This window comes from Lepisosteus platostomus, chromosome 21, assembly GCF_059453375.1.
Source record: "Lepisosteus platostomus isolate fLepPlt1 chromosome 21, fLepPlt1.hap1, whole genome shotgun sequence".
Lineage (NCBI taxonomy): Eukaryota > Metazoa > Chordata > Actinopteri > Semionotiformes > Lepisosteidae > Lepisosteus > Lepisosteus platostomus.
In genome coordinates this window covers 11,457,795-11,477,207 of record NC_142631.1, presented here as the reverse complement: position 1 = coordinate 11,477,207, position 19,413 = coordinate 11,457,795, and the positions used below count along the sequence as shown (strand labels likewise).

At 39.3% G+C, this 19,413-nt stretch overlaps 1 protein-coding gene across 6 annotated transcripts in view; it reads right to left on the bottom strand.

The window, feature by feature from the left end:
- Positions 1-6,951: 6,951 nt before the first annotated feature.
- The window catches only part of LOC148644042 (adenylate kinase isoenzyme 1), a 54,295-nt gene continuing 41,833 nt past the window's right edge, over positions 6,952-19,413 (bottom strand). For 5 of the 6 annotated variants that reach the window (XM_088615499.1, XM_088615500.1, XM_088615501.1 and 2 more), the window contains 5 exons: positions 17,238-17,273; positions 14,349-14,512; positions 13,230-13,346; positions 9,926-10,117; positions 6,952-7,545 (listed from right to left, as the gene is read on the bottom strand). In XM_088615499.1, the coding sequence (XP_088471625.1) occupies positions 7,477-7,545; positions 9,926-10,117; positions 13,230-13,346; positions 14,349-14,512; positions 17,238-17,273 (578 nt within the window). In that variant the 3' untranslated portion in view covers positions 6,952-7,476. Of the gene's footprint in view, positions 7,546-9,925; positions 10,118-13,229; positions 13,347-14,348; positions 14,513-17,237; positions 17,274-17,509; positions 17,688-19,413 lie in introns of those variants that run through there. The other variant, XM_088615502.1, reaches the window with a different exon arrangement.

Here is a 19,413-nt window from a genome sequence, read left to right as displayed (position 1 = left end):
TTGACAGCTAGTTTTAACTATTAGAGTTAATATTAATGTTAATGTTCATTCCGGTGTAAACAAGTTTAATGGTAGAATTGAGAGGATATTGGAGATCACTTGTATGTGCAAGGATTTGTTAACCGGTTACAAAATATGTTGTTGATCACGGCAGAAGCTTAACTTGAAGGTGTTGTAACTGTGCTTATACCCCGACCAGACGTCCTGAACTTCCGGTTAAGGGTTTTAAACAAGATTCGGCATAATTCCCTATGCATACACATATGCATACAGTATGCATGCAAGTTGAAATGTGCTATTCTCTAAAACTGAAACAAACCCATTTTCCATTGGAGAAAATGGAAAAATGAACATTTTAGAAATGCTTTTAATGCAGAGAAATGCACTTATGACTCTACGTAATTGTTTATAAACTTGTATATATAACATATAACATTATTTCTTAGTAATTTAATGTAAAACCCCACCTCAAACCTCTATATACAGCCATGTTACAAAACACATGAAGTATTCTGTGTAAGAATAAGAACTATAAACCAGTGTTTAAACTTTTTTAGAAAAGATTTGTATTAAGGCAAAACAAATAGCTCTGACTGTTGAAGATCAGCATTTTTTTATTTGCTCCACATGAGGTCATGTTAGTCAACGAATCATGCCGAATAGTTCCAAACCTCCAGCTATTTTTGACTACAGCACCAGGACTTGTGTGCTTTTTCTCTAATGTACAGTAGTTTCATAAATAATGTAGGATTTAATGAAAGCAATGTGAGCACGGGCTAAGATAATGAGCTTTTATTTGTTCTGTTCTTTTCCTTGAGTACATTTTCTGCATCTTGATCCAAAAAAGCCAATCTCATATGCACCTTTGGCATCCAGGCGGAATCATATGTCTGTCTATGTTTCCAAGATGTCTTAGTGTACTCAATATTTTTCAGACCAACATGGCTGTCCCATGTGGCGCACACAGCTCTTTTCTAATGAAGAACGCCCTTTGCCAAGAAGATTGCATACTCCAGGCGTGGTTTCTTCAACTGCCCTCCTCTCCCACTGTCCTGTTTTCCTAGCTTCGGCCTCATCACATCAGATGCTCTGTGAACGTCATTATTCTCCTGTGTTTCAGAGGCACTTACAGGTTTCCGATCTTCATTTACCATCCAGTTATTTCCAAGGGCACCTTTCCTGTTACTCATTACCACATCGTGCGTCGAGTATCCCTCAGAGGGCAGCCTGGATTCCTGCTGAATACACTTCCAGAACTAATAAAGAGAAAAGCCCCCAATGCAATATTGAGCAACAAATCTAACCCTGGACTGAAGGCTTTCATTTGTTGTAGGGTTCACTTAAGGTCTACTTCATTGCAAAAGGAACAGCATGTTTTCCTCCGACATTTCACTGGAGAAAATATTGGCAGGACTGGTCTTCCAGGTGTGTTCTGTTGGTGACTTCCAGGACCTCTTGTTGAAATTTGCTTTCATTAAGGCTTGGCAGTATTGTTATTTGAACATTTATGAGAACAATAGGTTGCATCAGGTGTGGAATCTTAACCTTTTTTTTGACCATAAAACAGTACGCGGTGCTTTTCCTCCAAACGGCTAAAAAAATATTCCAAAATTAATATGGGGTAAGAATTAGTATTTTAAAGTGTGTAAGAATAAGAGAATAATAACGGCAAAACGGCCACAAATCTCCCTTTTCAAACTTCTGCTTTGTTTGGAAATTGATTGGAAGGTGATACTCACCTGTTTTCAAAATCAGAATACTCCTTTACCAAGTTAATTTGTCACGTACCTGAATGATGAAGACTCGGTGTAATACATTAGGCAGTGAGATCAGCTCCAGGCTTTCGCTAAACTTTTTGAAATAATATCCCAGATTTGGTGCTGTATGACAAGTATCTTAATGCCAGTAATCTTTTTGACATCTAACACTGGTAACCTTTTAAATGTATTTACTAAAGGAAGACTTTGATATCAGCAGCAACACAAGGACCCAAATATAGGAGTAGGAATTCAGTTTAGGGGCATTTAAGATGGAAGAACAGGAGGCACTAAAGAGTAAGTCTGGATCCAGCTCATGTGGGTGATCTATTGTATCCTTTAGGAAAGGATTGAAAAGAATTCTTTAAACATTATGCTATTAGCAACTTAACAAGTCAAATGGATGGAATGACCTCCTGTTATTTGTAGCCTTTCTTATTTTCCTGTGAAGAGACCTTAGTTCTGCATATCTCTGTTGATATGTATACTTCTCCCACTAGATGGCAGGGTTTTCATTGTCAACGTCTTTCAGCTGCACACGAATTCCCACCGGCCGCTATAACTTCATATCCTTTCGCACGGTCTCCAGAAGAGGAGACACACGTAAACAGAATGAACGAACGTTGGTGCAATAATAATGCCATTGTTTTCATTTGGTATTGTTTGTTTGCTTAAAAATTAGTGCCAATCGTGCCAGGAACGGTACTCGAAACACCAGATTTCAGTGGAACCGTGACAGGAACCACATCGCATGTAGTTTTTGCCAGTTGTTGAGTGACTCTTATGAACAGAAGGCATTCATAATGATTACAACTAAGGTATTTTAAACGTTTATAGTTAATGAAAAAAATCTGATGTCAAATTCTCAGATAACAATGAATATCTCTAACTGGCAGTGAAAATGCCACTGTCGCTAGTTCCATTTTAAAGTGGAATTATTACGTGATTGTACAGGAAACGTCAAAACGCAGAATACTATAAACCTGAGAGATGCATGTATGAAGTGGATAGCAATAAACTTGCAAATAAAGCTCTTTGAAACAGAATGTAAGAAAAAAATAATGTAGTTAAGACCCTTTTTAACAGTGTGTAGTCAAATCACAAAGTGTGAGCTGGACTGAGGGTTTGCAGACTGTTCCCTTCACCATGATAATTAAGAACTGCTCTGGAGTGCTCTCACAGAGAAGGTAAATGACCACCCCCACGGATGAATAGGTGATAAAGAGATGCTCCCACATGCAGCAGACAGTACTGGAGTTTCATCTTTGCTCAGCCCCTTCATTAGTCCACTTGTTGACTCCCATCCAGTCAGATCTCTGGCTCTCTTGAGTGCAGCAGAGGCAGGTTGTTTCCATGGATACCTCAATGCATGTACCTTCAGTTTCCACTCCAACCCTCAAGCAGACATTCAAGAAAGCCCACATCAGAGAACACTGCCTGTTGAGATTGCTCATCCAAGCGGCACTCAAAACAGGCTGATGAGATAGCACCAGTGAAGTCACAAGTTCACAGAAGCACCCAACTCAACACCATCAATAGCAGGGTGTCAGAACATCCTTGTCTCTACCAGTAGTTTCCCGGCTTTTATTTTGACTCTAATCACTGTGAGATGAGCAGCCTCACAGTGACTAATGTAAACATACTTTGAAAAATGGAGGAGTGATGAGCACTGCAGTTGAACTTTAACTCAATCATGAGGCTTAATTGCAGACAGAAAATGACAGAATCCTTTATCAATTACTATTCCTCTTTTGATACAGATATTTAAGCCTTTACATTTATAGGCTTATTTAATCATTTTTACTGAGTATTCATGCAGCCATCCAAAGATATACAGATATTTTTTTCAATCTTGAGGCTTAATGATAATATGGTTTACATAAGAACTTAAAAGTTTCAATGAACAAGACAAGACCATTAGGCCTACTTAGTCTATTCTGTAATTAATAATGTATGTATTTCTGTAGTATAGAAGTATACTTTACATAATCTTTTTAAAGATACATACAGTAAAAGAGCTAATGAAAATCAATATTGGATATTAATATACTGTACTACAGAATAAGGTGACTATAGACTCTTTTTGAATGGTTGTATTTGTTTTTGGTTTGTATATACAGTATCTCATACTGTATAGTTATTTCATAATTATACATTTCTTTCACAACACTCGATGTACTAAACATGTCTTTAAAACTGAACCTCAGCATAGTGCAACACATACCATCATGCAAAGGAATGATATACTGTATATACAATATTTTATTCTTGGCTTATCTATTGAACAAGTGACATTCTTCCATTGAGAATCCCGCTGGTGAAAAGTACAGAACAACAGGAAAAGGGAAATTGTACATTTTACTGTTATGTTTCTTTGTTTGGCTATTATTTTATAACCTGAGCTTGGGACCTTGGGAGGTTATTGGTTGGAACAGAACTTTATTTCTATTATAATGCTGAATTTGAGAAATAAGGTTTTTCAGTTTGGAGTAGACTGCCTAAAAATCCAAACATGAAAAACGTGAGGTAAAAACATGAGACCTTTTCAAAGGTTAAAATAATATTAAATCACAGTAAAAATTATGTTGTTTTACATCATTCACTCCTAACACCCTAAATGGCAATACCGTTAAAGCATCGTGACTGCTAGTGCTCTTCAAGGAAAAAAGTTTGTTCTTTTCTTGTCGTGCACCTACAAGCTTTTATTCAGACAAATTAGACATTTTATTAGACACATTATTCAGAAAACATGTAAAAACATTTGTGAAAATAATACATTTTGTAAACTTAATCATCCAACTTACCTTCTTTCCATTATTTCAAGTTGATACTGAATTGTTGATGAGCTTCTCCTTTTTTCAGCGTGCATAGGTTTTCTAAATTACTATTAAAATGGAATAAACCTGCAATTAACATATACAAGAAACCAGTAGAAATCATGACATTTATTGATTGCCAAACCATTTCTGAATAAATGAAACTACAAGTAAGGAGTTTTTTCTCAGTTACATTTTTGTCTCTTTAAAAATAATGATATTTGATAGTATAATATGAATATAAAAAATAAGTATATTGCTAGCCTATTCAAATATTCAGCTTTTACTTCTTTAGTTTCAAACCTATCTTAAACTCCTCTTAAGAAGTGGGTGGGAAGGACTTCATATTGAATACAGTGAGAATCTATTGTTTACAGATGTATTGGGTTTTCACAAAAAGGATTATATGTGTATAATAAGTAACTTGCATAACCCCTGATGCACAGTTTTAACCTACACTTTATGTGTAGTACTTAAACATGTGGCATTCAAGGATAGTGATCAGACGAGATGCTAAATTTATATCACAAGTGACACAAGGAAGCCTACATACTGTATAAAAGTATGGTGTTGAGCCATGGAAAAAAGGCTGGTTCAGACAACCAGCTGTGTTGCAATGACCCCCTTTTTATATATAAATCGTTCATCCATTTTCGAACTGCTTCTTCTAATTCTGGATAACAGGGGAGCTGGAGCCTATCCCGGCAAGCAACGGGCACAAGGCAGGATACACCCTGGATGGGAGGCCAGTCTTGGACACACATGGTCCCGCCAGGAACATGTTCCCAGAAGCCAATTAACTTACCAGTACGTGTTTGGACTGTGGGAGCAAACCAGAACACCTGGTGAAAAACCCACATGAACACAGGGAGAACATACAAATGCCATGCCGATAGCACCCCAGGTACAAGGCAGCAATGTTAACCAATGCGCCACCATGCCACCAATATTATAAATCAGACCTCACCTATATCATCACAGAAGCATGTGGCAGGGCTACAGGGGTTTTACATTTGAAATAACTAAATTTGTGTATTATTTGGGGGTATGATATTGTGGTTATTTTAGATACTGTATTATCATAACATAAATATGTCTTTAATTACTCTGTCATTCTTATGGATCAATAACTGGTTAACAAGCAGGTAAAGCTATCTTAAGGAGCACAATTTCTGATATAAGCAATAGCATGGTGCAAGGATTTTTTTTAAGTCTTATTGGTCTTTCTGAGCCATATCTACTATTTAGACTCTGCTATCTGAGCAATCTAGTTAAACTGGAAGATGGCTTTAGAAATTTATCATAGTATCATGTTTTTGGAGGAGTAACGAAGTACAGAAGTTACGAAATTTCAGAAATTCAGAAAATAAATTACAAATTGGGCAAACACATGACAAATGAAACATCAGTAAGGGCAAAGTGATCGAAGTGGTAGCAGGAACACAGTAGATATAGACTAGACATCTTGCATTAGGGATTAGGACCTGCAGGTGCTACTCATGAAAGGGTGTTTTTATAGATAGATATAGTCTCATCATCACAACATGGTTAAGCAATGAAATAAGCAAGGAGAATGCTTGACTATATAGTATAGCAGAATTTAAATTCAGAAATGTTATGTTAAATCAATACAATGTACTAGTAAGATCACCTTTAATTTGTGCAGTTTTGGACACCACACCTCCAGGGATTATAACCTTAGGAAGAGGTCAATGAAGAATTAAGATTTATTGCGGGTCTCGGGGGATACATACAGTACAGTACATGTACAGTGTAATGAAGCTAAGTCTGTTCAGTGGAGAACAAAGTATGTAAGATTGTAAGAAGTACTAACCGGACTATTTCACATTCGGTAGCGAAACAAGGATACAGGGTAACGACTGAAAACTTTAAGAAAATTAATCTGGAATGGAGAACAGGAAATGCTTCTTTATACAAAGATGTGGGTGCCTGGAATAGATGTCCCAGCCAGGTGGTTGAAGCTCAAATTACGAACAATTAAGAAATTGACAGTTTTTATTTATCCACTGAACTACAAAACAAGAGGAGATCCCAATGGTTCTCCTTTGCATCCTTTGTTCCTACTCAAAGCCATAAAACCCAGTTATCTCTAGAAATAACACATATTTTAAGTTTTATGTAGCTGAATGTAGATGCCAGTGGCAAATAGGATTCTGTGATTAGGATTACATCATCCCATTAAAAAAAACATTTGTATATATAATATACAGTATTCATCCAAGCCTCGATTCAACTACAGCATCTGGTGGAGCAATGACCTTGTCTGCTGAGACATGTGGATGCTTTGATTGACAAACCCATATGTGCTACAGTTTCCCAAGCAATCTATCAGTCAAACAGGCCAGGAGAGGCAGGAGTTTGGTCATCATTGAAGGTGATATTTAATGGCAGCAGAACAGTGCGACTTTCAGATAAACATGAAGACCAACAAAATGAGAAACAGATAAACCGACAGAACAACAATGATGGTAACATGGGTGGTGAGAAATGGACAGGTGCCTGTTGTAATGTGCACTATTAGTCGGAGCAGCAGACCGGGTTGGTTGGTTTGATGTGATGTGACTACAAAGGTTTTTCAAACTGAAATATACATCCTTTTTCTTTCACAGTTGCACTGTTCGGCTTTGTGAAGCAGCTCTCCCAAGTCAAATAATTTAAAGTCCAGAAATGATTGGATTAAAAAAAACAACAACTTTATACACGTGTTTACCTCACAGGGATGTTTCCAAGAAGATGAAATCTACAAAAAACAGCGAAGATGAGAAGAGGAATACACAGTAAGGCAGATCTCTTCAAGATCTCTTAAGGGGTTTTTTCTGAACTGAGCGCGACTCAGCAGTTTGATTGCTCCTGGAGGTGTCAGTTCTTCCATTTGTCTTGATTTACTTCAAGGCATCCAGAGCAGTGCACACCTGCTTGAAGACATCATCGACAGTGCCTTCTGCGTGTATCTAAGGAGAGAGGAGTTACACAGGTCTGAGAGATGGACCATGACTTTAGAACTGTAAAGAACACTGGAGAAATTAATTTCAGACAATTTATAGTTCAGACACTCAAAATGGTGTGCCAATCACAAGCATGGCCATTTCACTGCAGTGACCTTGATGTATTGAATCAGATGCATAACAGCACAGCACAAGGTCAGGCTGAGAGGTTAGGATCCAGTATTTTTGATTGCCAGCTCCTATGTGTGTGTAGATTAAATCAGCTGCAACTACCCACATGAACACAAAATAGCACAGGGGTGTTTGGCTCACATTTAAACGCATTTACAGTGCCTTGCAAAAGTATTCCGACCTTCTGCTTTGTGAAATTACAAAATCCATCCATTTCTTATTGTTTCTTCCCTTTCAGGTCACAAGGGTGCCAAGGCCTGATCCCACAAGTAACAGGCACAAGCCAGTGTACACTCAGGATGGGACTTCAGTCCATAGCAGGGCAGACAGACACAAACAGACACACGCACTCCAGCCAGGGCCAGTTTCTCAGAAGCCAGTATGTTTTTGGACTTTGGGAATCAAACACCTGAGGAAACCCATATGCAAACACGGGGAGAAAATACAAAGTCCACATGGATTGCACCCCCAGATCCGGAACTGAACCCAGGCGCCCAGCACTGCAAGGCAGCATTGCGCCACCGTGCAACCCGAAATGACAAAATCACCCATACAGTTTTTTCTTAACTATTTTTCTTAACTATTCTTAACATCAGAACCTGAATGATGAAACTGAAGACGTCAAAAGATATTGTATGGTAAAAAAAAAGTGAAATGTGTAGATTGCTTAAGTATTACTAAAAGCACCTTTGGCACCAATTACAGATGCAAGTCATTCCCGGTCTTTACCAACTTTCTACACTGGTTTAGTGCTACTTTTGCCCATTCTTCTTCAAATCAGGACTTTGACTGGGCCCATCAAGGATATTCACTACCTTATTCTTAAACCACTCCAGTGCAGACTTTTCTTTGTACTTTGGGTTATTGTCCTGCTAAAAAGTAATTTTTTTCCCCTGTTTTAGCAGACTGAAGCAGGTTTTCCTCTGATTTGCCTACTGTATATTTTGCTCCATCTTTTTATCCTCAGTCTTGATCCTGCTAATAGGAACCAGCTTCATAATCTAATGCTGCCGATACTGTGCTTGACAGTAGGGATAATGTTGACACAGTGATGTTCTATTGCTGTGTTGTTAGCACTAGATGTAATGTTATGCATTTACACCAAAATGTTATCCCATTTAACCACAAAACCAATTTTTCAAAGTCACTGTTGGCCTTACAGTGGCTTCCTAACACACTTTCCTCCTTTCCTGGTGCTCAGTTTGGAGGGATCCTGATCTAGGCAGCGTCTGGAGAGAACAACACAACTCTCACTTCTTCATGATCGAAGAAACCAAGCTCAAAGGGATATATATTCAGTGTGCCTGAATTTTTTTTTTTATACCTGTCTCTTGGTATGTGTTTTTCTACATCCTGGGGCTTGTTTTTAAAGCTCCTTTGTCCTTACAGTTGAATTTATGCATGAAATTCACTACTGTACCTTCCCAAAGGACTTAACTGAGACAGATGTGTTTATGTGAACGACTATTATTGCAAACAGGCAGAAGCCACCTGACTAATCCTGCAGGTAATTTTGTGTAACTAAATTAATTTCGATTTCCAACAGCACAGGGTACCATTAATGTATAATGCTTTTCCATTTTTCTTTCTTATGAATTACGTATATTATTATTTGATTATAACAAAATTTGATATATGTTGTATATACTGTATAACAAATATCCATGGATACTTTGAAGTGTCATGATTCCAAGCTAAAACAACAAAACATGAAAACTGCAAGGATCTAAATACTTCTGCAAGACACTGTAATTTATTTAACCACCAAACTCTTAAACAAATATTTGCTCAAGAATTGCCAGCAGACAGTAGTAGCTGTGGCTGACACCAGACAGAAATGTTAAGGAGGAAACAAGAAAGCAAGAACGAAGAAGAAAACGTTCACACTGTCTGAATCCCAGCACATTAGGGTGGCGCAGTGGCTCTGTGGGTAAGGATCTGTGCCTGTGGCTGGAAGGTTGCCGGTTCGTATCCCGCGGGCTGGCAGAGGAATCCTACAACTGAGCAAGGCCCTTAACCCCAACTGCTCCAGGGGTGCCTTATAAATGGCTGACCCTGCGCTCTAACCCCGAGCTTCTCTCCCTGTCTGTGTGTCTCATGGAGAGCAAGCTGGGGTATGTGAAAAGACAAATTTCTAATACAAGAAATTGTATATGGCCAAAAAAGTATTATCTTCCATGTGCTGTACACGTTGTTGTCTGTTCCCCTACAGTACCTTTCTGACAATGCCACGGCCCTCGTAGAAGGCGATGACGGGCTCGGTGGCCTTGTAGTAGGTGTCCAGGCGCTTCTTGATGGTCTCCTCGTTGTCGTCGACTCTCCCGCTGGTCTCGCCACGCTTCAGCAGCCTCTTCACCATGGTGTCTGCGCCTGCATCGACGTACAGCAGCAGGGTAGGGGGCCCAATCTGCCAGAGGAACAGCAGCAGCACGTTTAATACAGCACTGTACACCCTCATGAAATACAGCACAACACAAGTTCACCTAATACACAAGCTCATTTAATTCTGGCACTACACAAGCTTGCTTTATTTTGGCACTGTACACACTTGTTTAATACAGCACTACACAAGCTTGACTGGTTTGAAGGTTTCATTCGGATTCCTTCTTGCCCCGAAATCTAAAAATAGCGTTGTAGTCCCCTTTAATACAGTACTACTCAAGCCCGTTTAATATAATAATATTTGCTTACATTTACAGTATATAGCGTTTTTCTGGACACTCCACTCAAAGCGCTTTACAGGTAATGGGGACTCCCCTCCACCACCAATGTGCAGCACCCACATGGATGATGCGACCGCAGCCATAGTGCGTCAGTACGCTCACCATACATCAGCTTTGAGTGAGAAGGAGAACAGAGTAATGAAGCCAATTCATAGATGGGGATTATTAGGAGGCCATGATTGGTAAGGGCCAATGGGAAATTTGGCCAGGACGCCGGGGTTACACCCCTACTCTTTTAGAGAAACGCCCTGGGATTTTAATGACCACAGAGAGTCAGGACTTTGGTTTTACGTCTCATCTGAAGGACAGCGCCTGTTTACAGTATAGTGTCCCCCTCACTACCCACACAGAACATGGGGTGAGCGCCCTCTACTGGCCCCACTAACACCTCTTCCAGCAGCACCCTTAGCCATCCAGGTACTGGCCAGGCTCACACCTGCTGAGCTTCAGTGGGTTGCCAGTTGTGAGTTGCAGGGTGACATGGCTACTGGCAAATGAGCACGAAAGGCCCCAGCGAGATATGAACTTGCGACCCCTGGTTTCCAGAGCCAGTGCTCTAAGCCCTGAGCTATGGAGCCACATATAGAACTAAACAAGCTCTATAACTAAGCTCATTTAATGCAGCCCTCACACGCTCATTTAATACAACACTATACAAGCTCAATAGAGCACTACACAAGCTCATATAGCTAAGCTCTTTACAGGCTCATTTAATACAGTACTACACAAGCGCATTTACTGCATCACCAGATTCTGTGGCGCACAAATAAAGGTGTTGTTTCCTACAGGGATTTCAAACAACTACAGTAGGAGAAGAGGATGAATGAGCTCAATCTTTTGGGGTTTTGAAATTCTTAACCTTAGACTCTTCCCAGATTGGACAAACACACATAAAAAGAACTGCTGAAATGAATTCTTGTCATGAACTTTTAATGTCTCTTCTTGAACCCTGTTATATTTTATGTGTCTCATGGTAAAAATATCACACTACTCAGCATGACCATCAACATCAGTTCCTGCATGATGAAAAAAAGCTGCCGAGCTTCCAGATACTGGTTCTTAATGTGGCTAGTAAAGTTTTTCATTTGTATGACCTCTATGCCAGAGAGACTCAGCTTCCTCTGACAAGGATTTGCACAGACTATAAAGAGCTTTTGTACTGACTGTACTTTAAATGATCACAATCATTTTTTTTGTTACTCTTCACACTACGACAGTTGTTTAAGGTCTCAAAATTGTTGTAAAGTGATGCCAGAGTTTAAACAGACACCGTTTCATAAAGCATTTGCATTGAAGAATTGGTTGGCACTATTCACAGTAAAACCGCCGTAGAGATATAGACTTCCCCATGCTGATAGGAGAAGGTCAGCACATACTGTATAATAAAATAATATGTGAAATTTCATTAGTCTGACTGGAATAAAACAGTTTATCCCAAAGAATCAAATAATATTAGATGACTGGATTAAGCAATTCAAGGGGAATATTAATAATGATGTTTCTAATTTTATAACAGCTCTAACAGTCCTGAAATTATATTAACCTCAGAAATACAGGTAACACCTTTAAAACCTGAATACATAAACTTTTATATATAATGATATAGTGACATGAAACCTTGGTTAACAGCCTCCAAATATCTTTATCATCAAATTAAAAAAATGTCAAAGGTAGCTAGTTAATGCTACTGTGGGAATTACTTTTTTACAAAAAACGTTCAAGTGATTTTAAAATAGTTCTTAAGAATATTAGGCTGATGTTTTTTTTTCTTTGAGAGTACCTATAATGGAATTAAAAATTCATAACATGGGCTTTAAATAGTTCTCTCAGAAATTATGTTGCTATGTTTCAGTGTAAGCAAATGAAGGAATTAAAGCTGGTTAGCAGCTGTTTGTTCGGCTTTATAAAACTGTTCTTCCTCAATGTCCTGACTTCTGTGACTTCTGTTTCTGTGGACCGTGGCACAGAGTAGAGTTTTGATGAATTGGACCATGTCTTGCTGTTATGTTTGAAGAAGAAAATTAGAGAGGCTGTAAAAATCACACATTATGACAATTGCTCTCCTGTTCGGCCGACAAACTTTTAAATTGCTTTGACATTTTTGTTTCTTTTCACAACTTTTCTTTAAATAACAGACCTCTCAAGGAACTTAAATAATGAAGACAACAGCCTAAATACAGAGACTACTCAATTTGCCACTCTGTCACAAAAATGTCTGTGACTTTCTTTTTTTGTTTCACAATGTTATTCACCTCAAACAACAGAAAGCGTGTGAAGTGCAGTCAGCACTGTAGGAGGCTCTGAATTTACCATTTTAGACTGTAAACGTATACATAAACATGAGCCATCGCACGATAAAAATAATTATTATTACTGAATAATGAAATTTATATTTAACTATCAAAATGTATCACTGTGATTCATCGGAAGTATTCACTGTGGAAATACTTCCTCATGTGGAAAAACATTGTTCTGTGTTTTCATTTAGATGTTTGTTAATATATTTTGTCTTTCAAAAACACTAAACAGACCTGTTCAAATGAAAATAGGTACAGTACAGTGGGATTTAAAGAGTGATTACGTTTTTAAACTGTTCAATTTTTTTTTCCTTGAATAAAAAATAAATATTGCCTGAGAAACAGTGTGCTACCGAGTTGTCCCCTAAGATCAGGTTTTTTAAAGATTTTTTTAAAAACTGCCCCACTCTCCATGACACTGGTTTTGTAGAAAAGGAGTTAAATCCCGCAGAAGAGCCACACATTGCTAATAGACTGTGCCTGGTCCTAGTCTCCACACCTTCTTCTCAAACTCCTCTCCCTGTTTGACTTCCCGAGGGTAGCCATCAATCAGGAAGCCCTTTGAGACATCGGCCTTGGCAATCATGGCGTCTTTCAGCATGTCCAGAACTGTATCCTGCAGAGAGAGACATCCGGGTCAGAGGTCATCTTCAAGAAAAGGGCACCACACAAGCATGAAAACAATTTACAGCTCCCCTTGGGTTTGTCTGGGAGGGCAGCACAACCAGCTGAAAAGCACAGCTCATCTCTCTTATTTACTTTCTGTCATCTGGCATTTCTAGTTGCAACCTCCAGCAGCAAACATGGTAACTTCTGTGGCCAAAACATTGATCTGTTTTTGTTTCTGTTCTAATCGCTTATCCTAAGTGCCTTGTTCCAAAAGTGGGTTGTTTTTTTGTTATCCATGTTAAACTCCTGTCACTCGCTTACACTGTGAAAACTCACAAAGGTTTAATTCACATGTTTAAGCGAAAAACAATATTTCCCGACCATACACTCTTAATATTGCTTAGTTTCTTTACTAACTCAAAATGAAAGAAGCAATAAGCATCTTGACTTGACTTGACTTGACTTGACTTGAACTTTATTGCCATATGTAACCGGTGCTGGTACAATGGAATTCTTACTTACAGAAAGTCTCTCAATTGTAAAACAAGTGTAAAAAAAACAAAACAAAGTGCAAACAGTGCATCAAGACAATGTACAAACAAACAATAGACAATGTGCAAGTAAACATGCAGACAGTTTGAATGTAAACAATACAGACGTGTAAACAATGACTGGAGACGTACAATAAATAAATTACAATGAGGTAGATGGTGATGGTGTAGGTGTGGTCCGAGGGGGATGGCTTAATGTGTTCGCCAGTCTCACTGCTTGTGGATAGAAGCTATTGAAGAATCTAGTGGTAAGTGTCCGTATGGACTGGCAGCTGAGAAAGATAGGCTTAGATGACACCCTAATTACTAACAATATGTGAACTAATACCAGCTAGAGTACAATACTTGTGATCTAGGCTCGTATTGTGCATTTAGACCAGCACTGTCCTCACTGGTTTTCAAACCTCGCCACTCTCACCAAGTTGAAAATGCAGACTCGGCGTGATAAGTGTGCTCACCAAGGGGACCAGCTCTCCCTTCTCCATGATTGCAGACAACTTCTTGCCTCTCTCCGAGCCCGAGCCAACCTCTGCCCTGAGCAGGTCTCCGGTGGACAGGTGAGTGTAGCCATACTTGGCCACGATCTTTTCGCACTGGGTGCCCTTCCCAGAACCAGGACCGCCTGGGGAGGCAAAAGGGAATCTGTTCCTAACTCACTGTGGCCGACAGGAATGGGAAATGCCCTAATTTTCCCACCAACTTTTCCGTGAAGTCATTCACCTAGCTAACAAGGACCCAGGCCTTTGTCATCAAAAGTTACATTTTGGCACTTTTTTTGTCCTGTTTAGCTCAACATGTTTCTTGAAGAAGAATGAGCAGTGCGGTGCAGAATAACTCAAAACACTATAAACACTATAATACTGTATGTTGATTGCAGAAGTGCTCGCCCCCTGAGCCTTTGCACACCGGGATGGTGCAGTCGTTTTCATCTTACCACAGATTGTCCACATTCAAGTCGGAACTTTGACTGGGCCCCACTCAGACATTTTGCTTTCTCCTCGTTAAGCAAGTACCAGTATCACGAAGGAAGCACAGCAGGGAACGTACTTTTTGTGCCAATTGAAAAACTCTGGCGTCTCTCGAATACGTTCTGATACAGTTTTACAGAGCCATTATTGAGAGCATTCTGTCTGCCGGTTTAACTGCTGGGTTTGGCGACATGTCTGATTGCTTCAAAGGCAAACTGCAGTGCGTTGTTTGTGCTATGGAGAGGGTCATTGGCCCTTCATTGAAGATTTGTACTATTTCACAGTAAAGGAGCAGACAGGAATGACTGTTGATGACCCCTCCCACGCAGATTACCACCTGTTTCATAAACTTCCCTCAGAAAGACACTACCAATCTATTAAAACCAGAGCCACTTTGTATTTGAACAGCTTCTTTCTGGACACTGGAAAGAAGGCTCTGGCTTTTCCTCGACGCTGAATTTGATTAAGTGGTAAGAAAATGTATGGATGTATTTGTGAGGCGGGGGTGGTTCATTATTGTCTTAAATTATTTCCAGCTAAGGGAATCTTTCCTAGGGCTGTATTTTGTTTAACCAGAATTCCCAGTTATACAGTATGTGCACTCTAACGATATCTTAATGACGTCTATTAGTCGTTTTTGTGTATGGAATCTGTAGAATGTTTTTGCCACCAAGTAAATTCCTTGTACATGAAATGTATTTGGTGATTAAAGGTGATTCTGATTCTGATACTATCATAGTATTGTAGTATTGCACACAGACAATTCAGCTAACTTAGGTTAGGTTTAGGGTTAGGGAAAACTGGCCCTGGAGTGAGTTTGTATCTGTGTTTGCCCTGCAGTGACTGGCGTCCTGTCCAAGGTGTATCCTGCCTTGAGCCTGTTGCTTGCCAGGACAGACTCCAGCTCTTTCTCAACCCTGAATTTGATTAAGTGGTAAGAAATTGGATGGATGTATTTGTAGGGGGGGGTGCTTCATTCTATCATTCTTTCATTCAAATTATTTCCAGCTAGGGGAATGTGGTAGCCCCACACTAGTCCCTGGTCATCCTTATATAAAAGAAGCTTTATTTAGATTTTATAATTTTATCCATGACAGCCTACTGGCAGCTGGGCTGCCCAGCTCTGCAACTGGCACAACTCTCAAATACAATAATCGAACTGTCCACCTGTCATGCCATCTGTGCCGCGTTCAGAGTGGATGAAAACCAGCCTCTGGAGTGCTTTGCCTGCAGTGTCCAGTGTAAACTGGCCTAAACTGTCTTTCTCCTGTTGTTCAATGCAAATAGTTACTATTCCCAAATTAACAAAGCAAGAGCAAAAAGCATTTTCTTGGCATGGATTATCCTAGTTATTTATGTTGTCTCAGCATGTTTTGCTTGTCACAGCCTGCAAAATAATCACCTCCCAAGGAGCCCATATATTCAGCAGGAAAAAAGGCAATTCAATTAATTTCAAAAGCTTTTCCATATGAAGCTTTTGAAGACTATTAAGATGAGCCCTGTGTGAGCCCTGTGATAGTCCAGCAGACTATCATTATACTGTCTCTTTAAAACACAAGACAGAGCATGTGTCCATCCTGCAAAAACCATAACAAATCTAGAATCCAGATAAAGGATTACTTCATAGCAGTTGCTTTGTTCATGTCTTCCTCAGTAAAAGTTGGAGCATAATTTCTGCTTTTATTATAATATTATTTAAATAAACATTAAAGGTATTTCTTAAGAAGTTTAATAATTTTAATGAGAATAACTCTGGTTATAAAGCACACCTATTAAAATTTGTAAAACATTACTTTCTTGCAGGTAAACAAAAACTTGGACAAATTGTCCGAAGCAACAATAGGACGTCTTCTCAGGGTCACCTAGCCTAAACCTGAGATTGTTTAAAGGACATTAAAGGTCACATTTTCAGAACTCTGCCACCTTAAGCTTGCTTTGTTAGCTCTTTTTGACAGTGGTTTGTTATGCTACAGATGCTCAAGCAGTGAAACTCTTCACAATATCTGCCATGATTTTAAAGTGTACTACATATTAAAAATACCACCTTTAATAAATCAGTGTAAAAATAAACCTGCCTCACTTTATCAACAATATGTATGTTGTAGGGGCCTGTATTTGTGGTTATAGCATGCAAAATACAATTGGGGTACAGATTGGCATGCAGATTTACAAAACTTTCAGTGGAATCTTTGCATCTTCTGTAGAATTGAATTAATTATATCAGTGTTGAGAACAGGTAATTTACTATTGCTTCTCCTAAACCTTAGGTTAATTTAAATCTCTCATTTATTCTATGTAAAGTGAGACTGCCTATAGAGTCTGCCCAAAGATGGGTTACATTGGATGAAGAAGGAAGATTATGAAAATGTCCAGACTTACCGACAACAAAGATGATCTTGCTGTCCTTCAGTTTATCTAAAGGAAAGCACAGAACAAAACATAACCAAGATGCAATTTCTGCCCAAGCAACACTCAAGTTCACATACTGTAGTTAAGGTTTAAAGACAAAAACACTGCCTTTTGACAGTGACATTTTATCCTGCCACCAGGAAAGACAAGTGGATCTCACCCTGACAGTGAACAGCAGCAAGGCCTTGTTGGCAGCAGGAATGTGACTAACTCAATCCCAGCACTCCCACTCCTGACAATACCTGGCTGAGAGCTGAGCCGCACTCCGGTGGCCTGCTCAGAGGAACAACTGCTTCCCATTGCGCCCGTTTCTGTCTTCGTCTTCTACTAGATTCCTTCTGTCCCCCTGATCGAGTTTTTTTCTTTTAAACACACTTTGTTAAAGTGCTGCTCTCACTTCCCTTAACTTTTCTCCCTCTTTCTGTGGCCAGTTAAATATACAGTATGTTGCCATGGCAACTGTTGCTAGCCTAACTGCCAGCCCCAGACCACTTCAAAGAAAGCACTTTTGGCAGCTCAGCTTCGCCTTGTATGCTCTTTGGAAGGTTGTTTAAACTCTGTTTTAACCAATATATTAAAGGGAAATTAGCCTTTTTAGAAATCTAAGTGTTTGTTTTGTTCAGATTTAAACATTTAAAGGATAAAATTTCACTGCCTTTTTGAAATTTTTTGAAAAACTGTCTTAATGAAGGAATCACTGCCTAGTTAACAATTAAATCAAATGATTACTATAGGAAGAGATTTCTTGAATTCTTCTGTTATTTTGCAATCCTATATAATTAATTTCAAAACGCAGGTTTAAAAAATCCAGTATATTTAGTGGACCTAATGAATAATTAAATGATATAAATATATATATCAAGTTTAAAACCTGAATTTTTGTCAAAGCGTCTATACCAGGTTTCACTATGTGGAATATGTTCAATGGCTTTGCTGTACCGGCATCTTATTTTAAAATGACTGTCTTGCACATAAATCTCAGACAACTCCAGTACACTGCATATCCTGAAACTCAACGCCACAGCCTTGGGAGGTAATTATAGGCGTCCCCAGTACATACCATAGTAGGTACTGTGTGTCTAATATTACCTCCCCTTCGCAACACCACACCCTTCTCTCCACTGTATGCTTAAATGGTGGAAGGCCTAATTAAAGATCAGCCCTACATTTGTACGGAGGATGTGTAGTCTTTTTTGCTTTTTCTGTTGGACTGCCCATACCACACTGCCAGGCAAAACACAGTACAGCTCTGGTAAGAGCACTTCGAGGGACTTGGAGAATATTGACCTTTAAGGCCATTCGTCACACAATAGAATCATTTAAAATGTGCTACGTACTGTAGCTGTTGTTCCATTTCCATGGACAGCAACACCAGAGTGCTAATTAAATATTTACACTTCGCATTGGTGGAGACTGAGAGGCAAGGCTGCTGTGCTGGCTCCAGATTAATTATCGAACAGAAGCCGAAGAGTGTGTTGTGTGGCCAAGCGAGGCCTGACCTGGTCATTTGTTTTCAACCCTGACCTCACCACTGAACTAACCATTTAGCTATTCACTACCAGGAGGAGGCGCTGTGACAAGGCTACTTGTGTTGACAGCTGCAGGAAACAGAAACAACACCTATTCATTTTCCAACCACTTCTTCCAACTCAGGGTGATAGGGGAACCAGTGCTTATCCTGGCAAGCAACAGGTACAACCCGGACAGGATGCCAGCTCATCACTGGGCACACACACGCCAGGGCCAGTTCACCTGTCTTAGGGCTGTGGGAGGAAACCAGAGCACCCAGAGGAATCCCATGCAAACAGTGCTAACAACTGTGCTACCATGCCACCACACAGAAACAAAAGCTTTTTATCTATAATTATTTCAGGTCAGCCTTTCCATTTCTGTCTGAATATATTTATTAATTCAAAAGGGAAGTAAGGTTGACATCTAAGCTATGCTGGGTATAATGACCACTACTTGTGATGCTTTTTCTTTAGTCAGTTGTTTTGATCCAAAGAGCTTTACAGTTATGTGCAGACAATAAAGTTTTAACTATGGTTTCATTGGAGTGCTTTATTCTGAACTGAACCTTACCCCAGTTACACCAGTATTGAAACAGCAATTCATTTCTTAAAGAGCACACACATCTGGTTCAGTT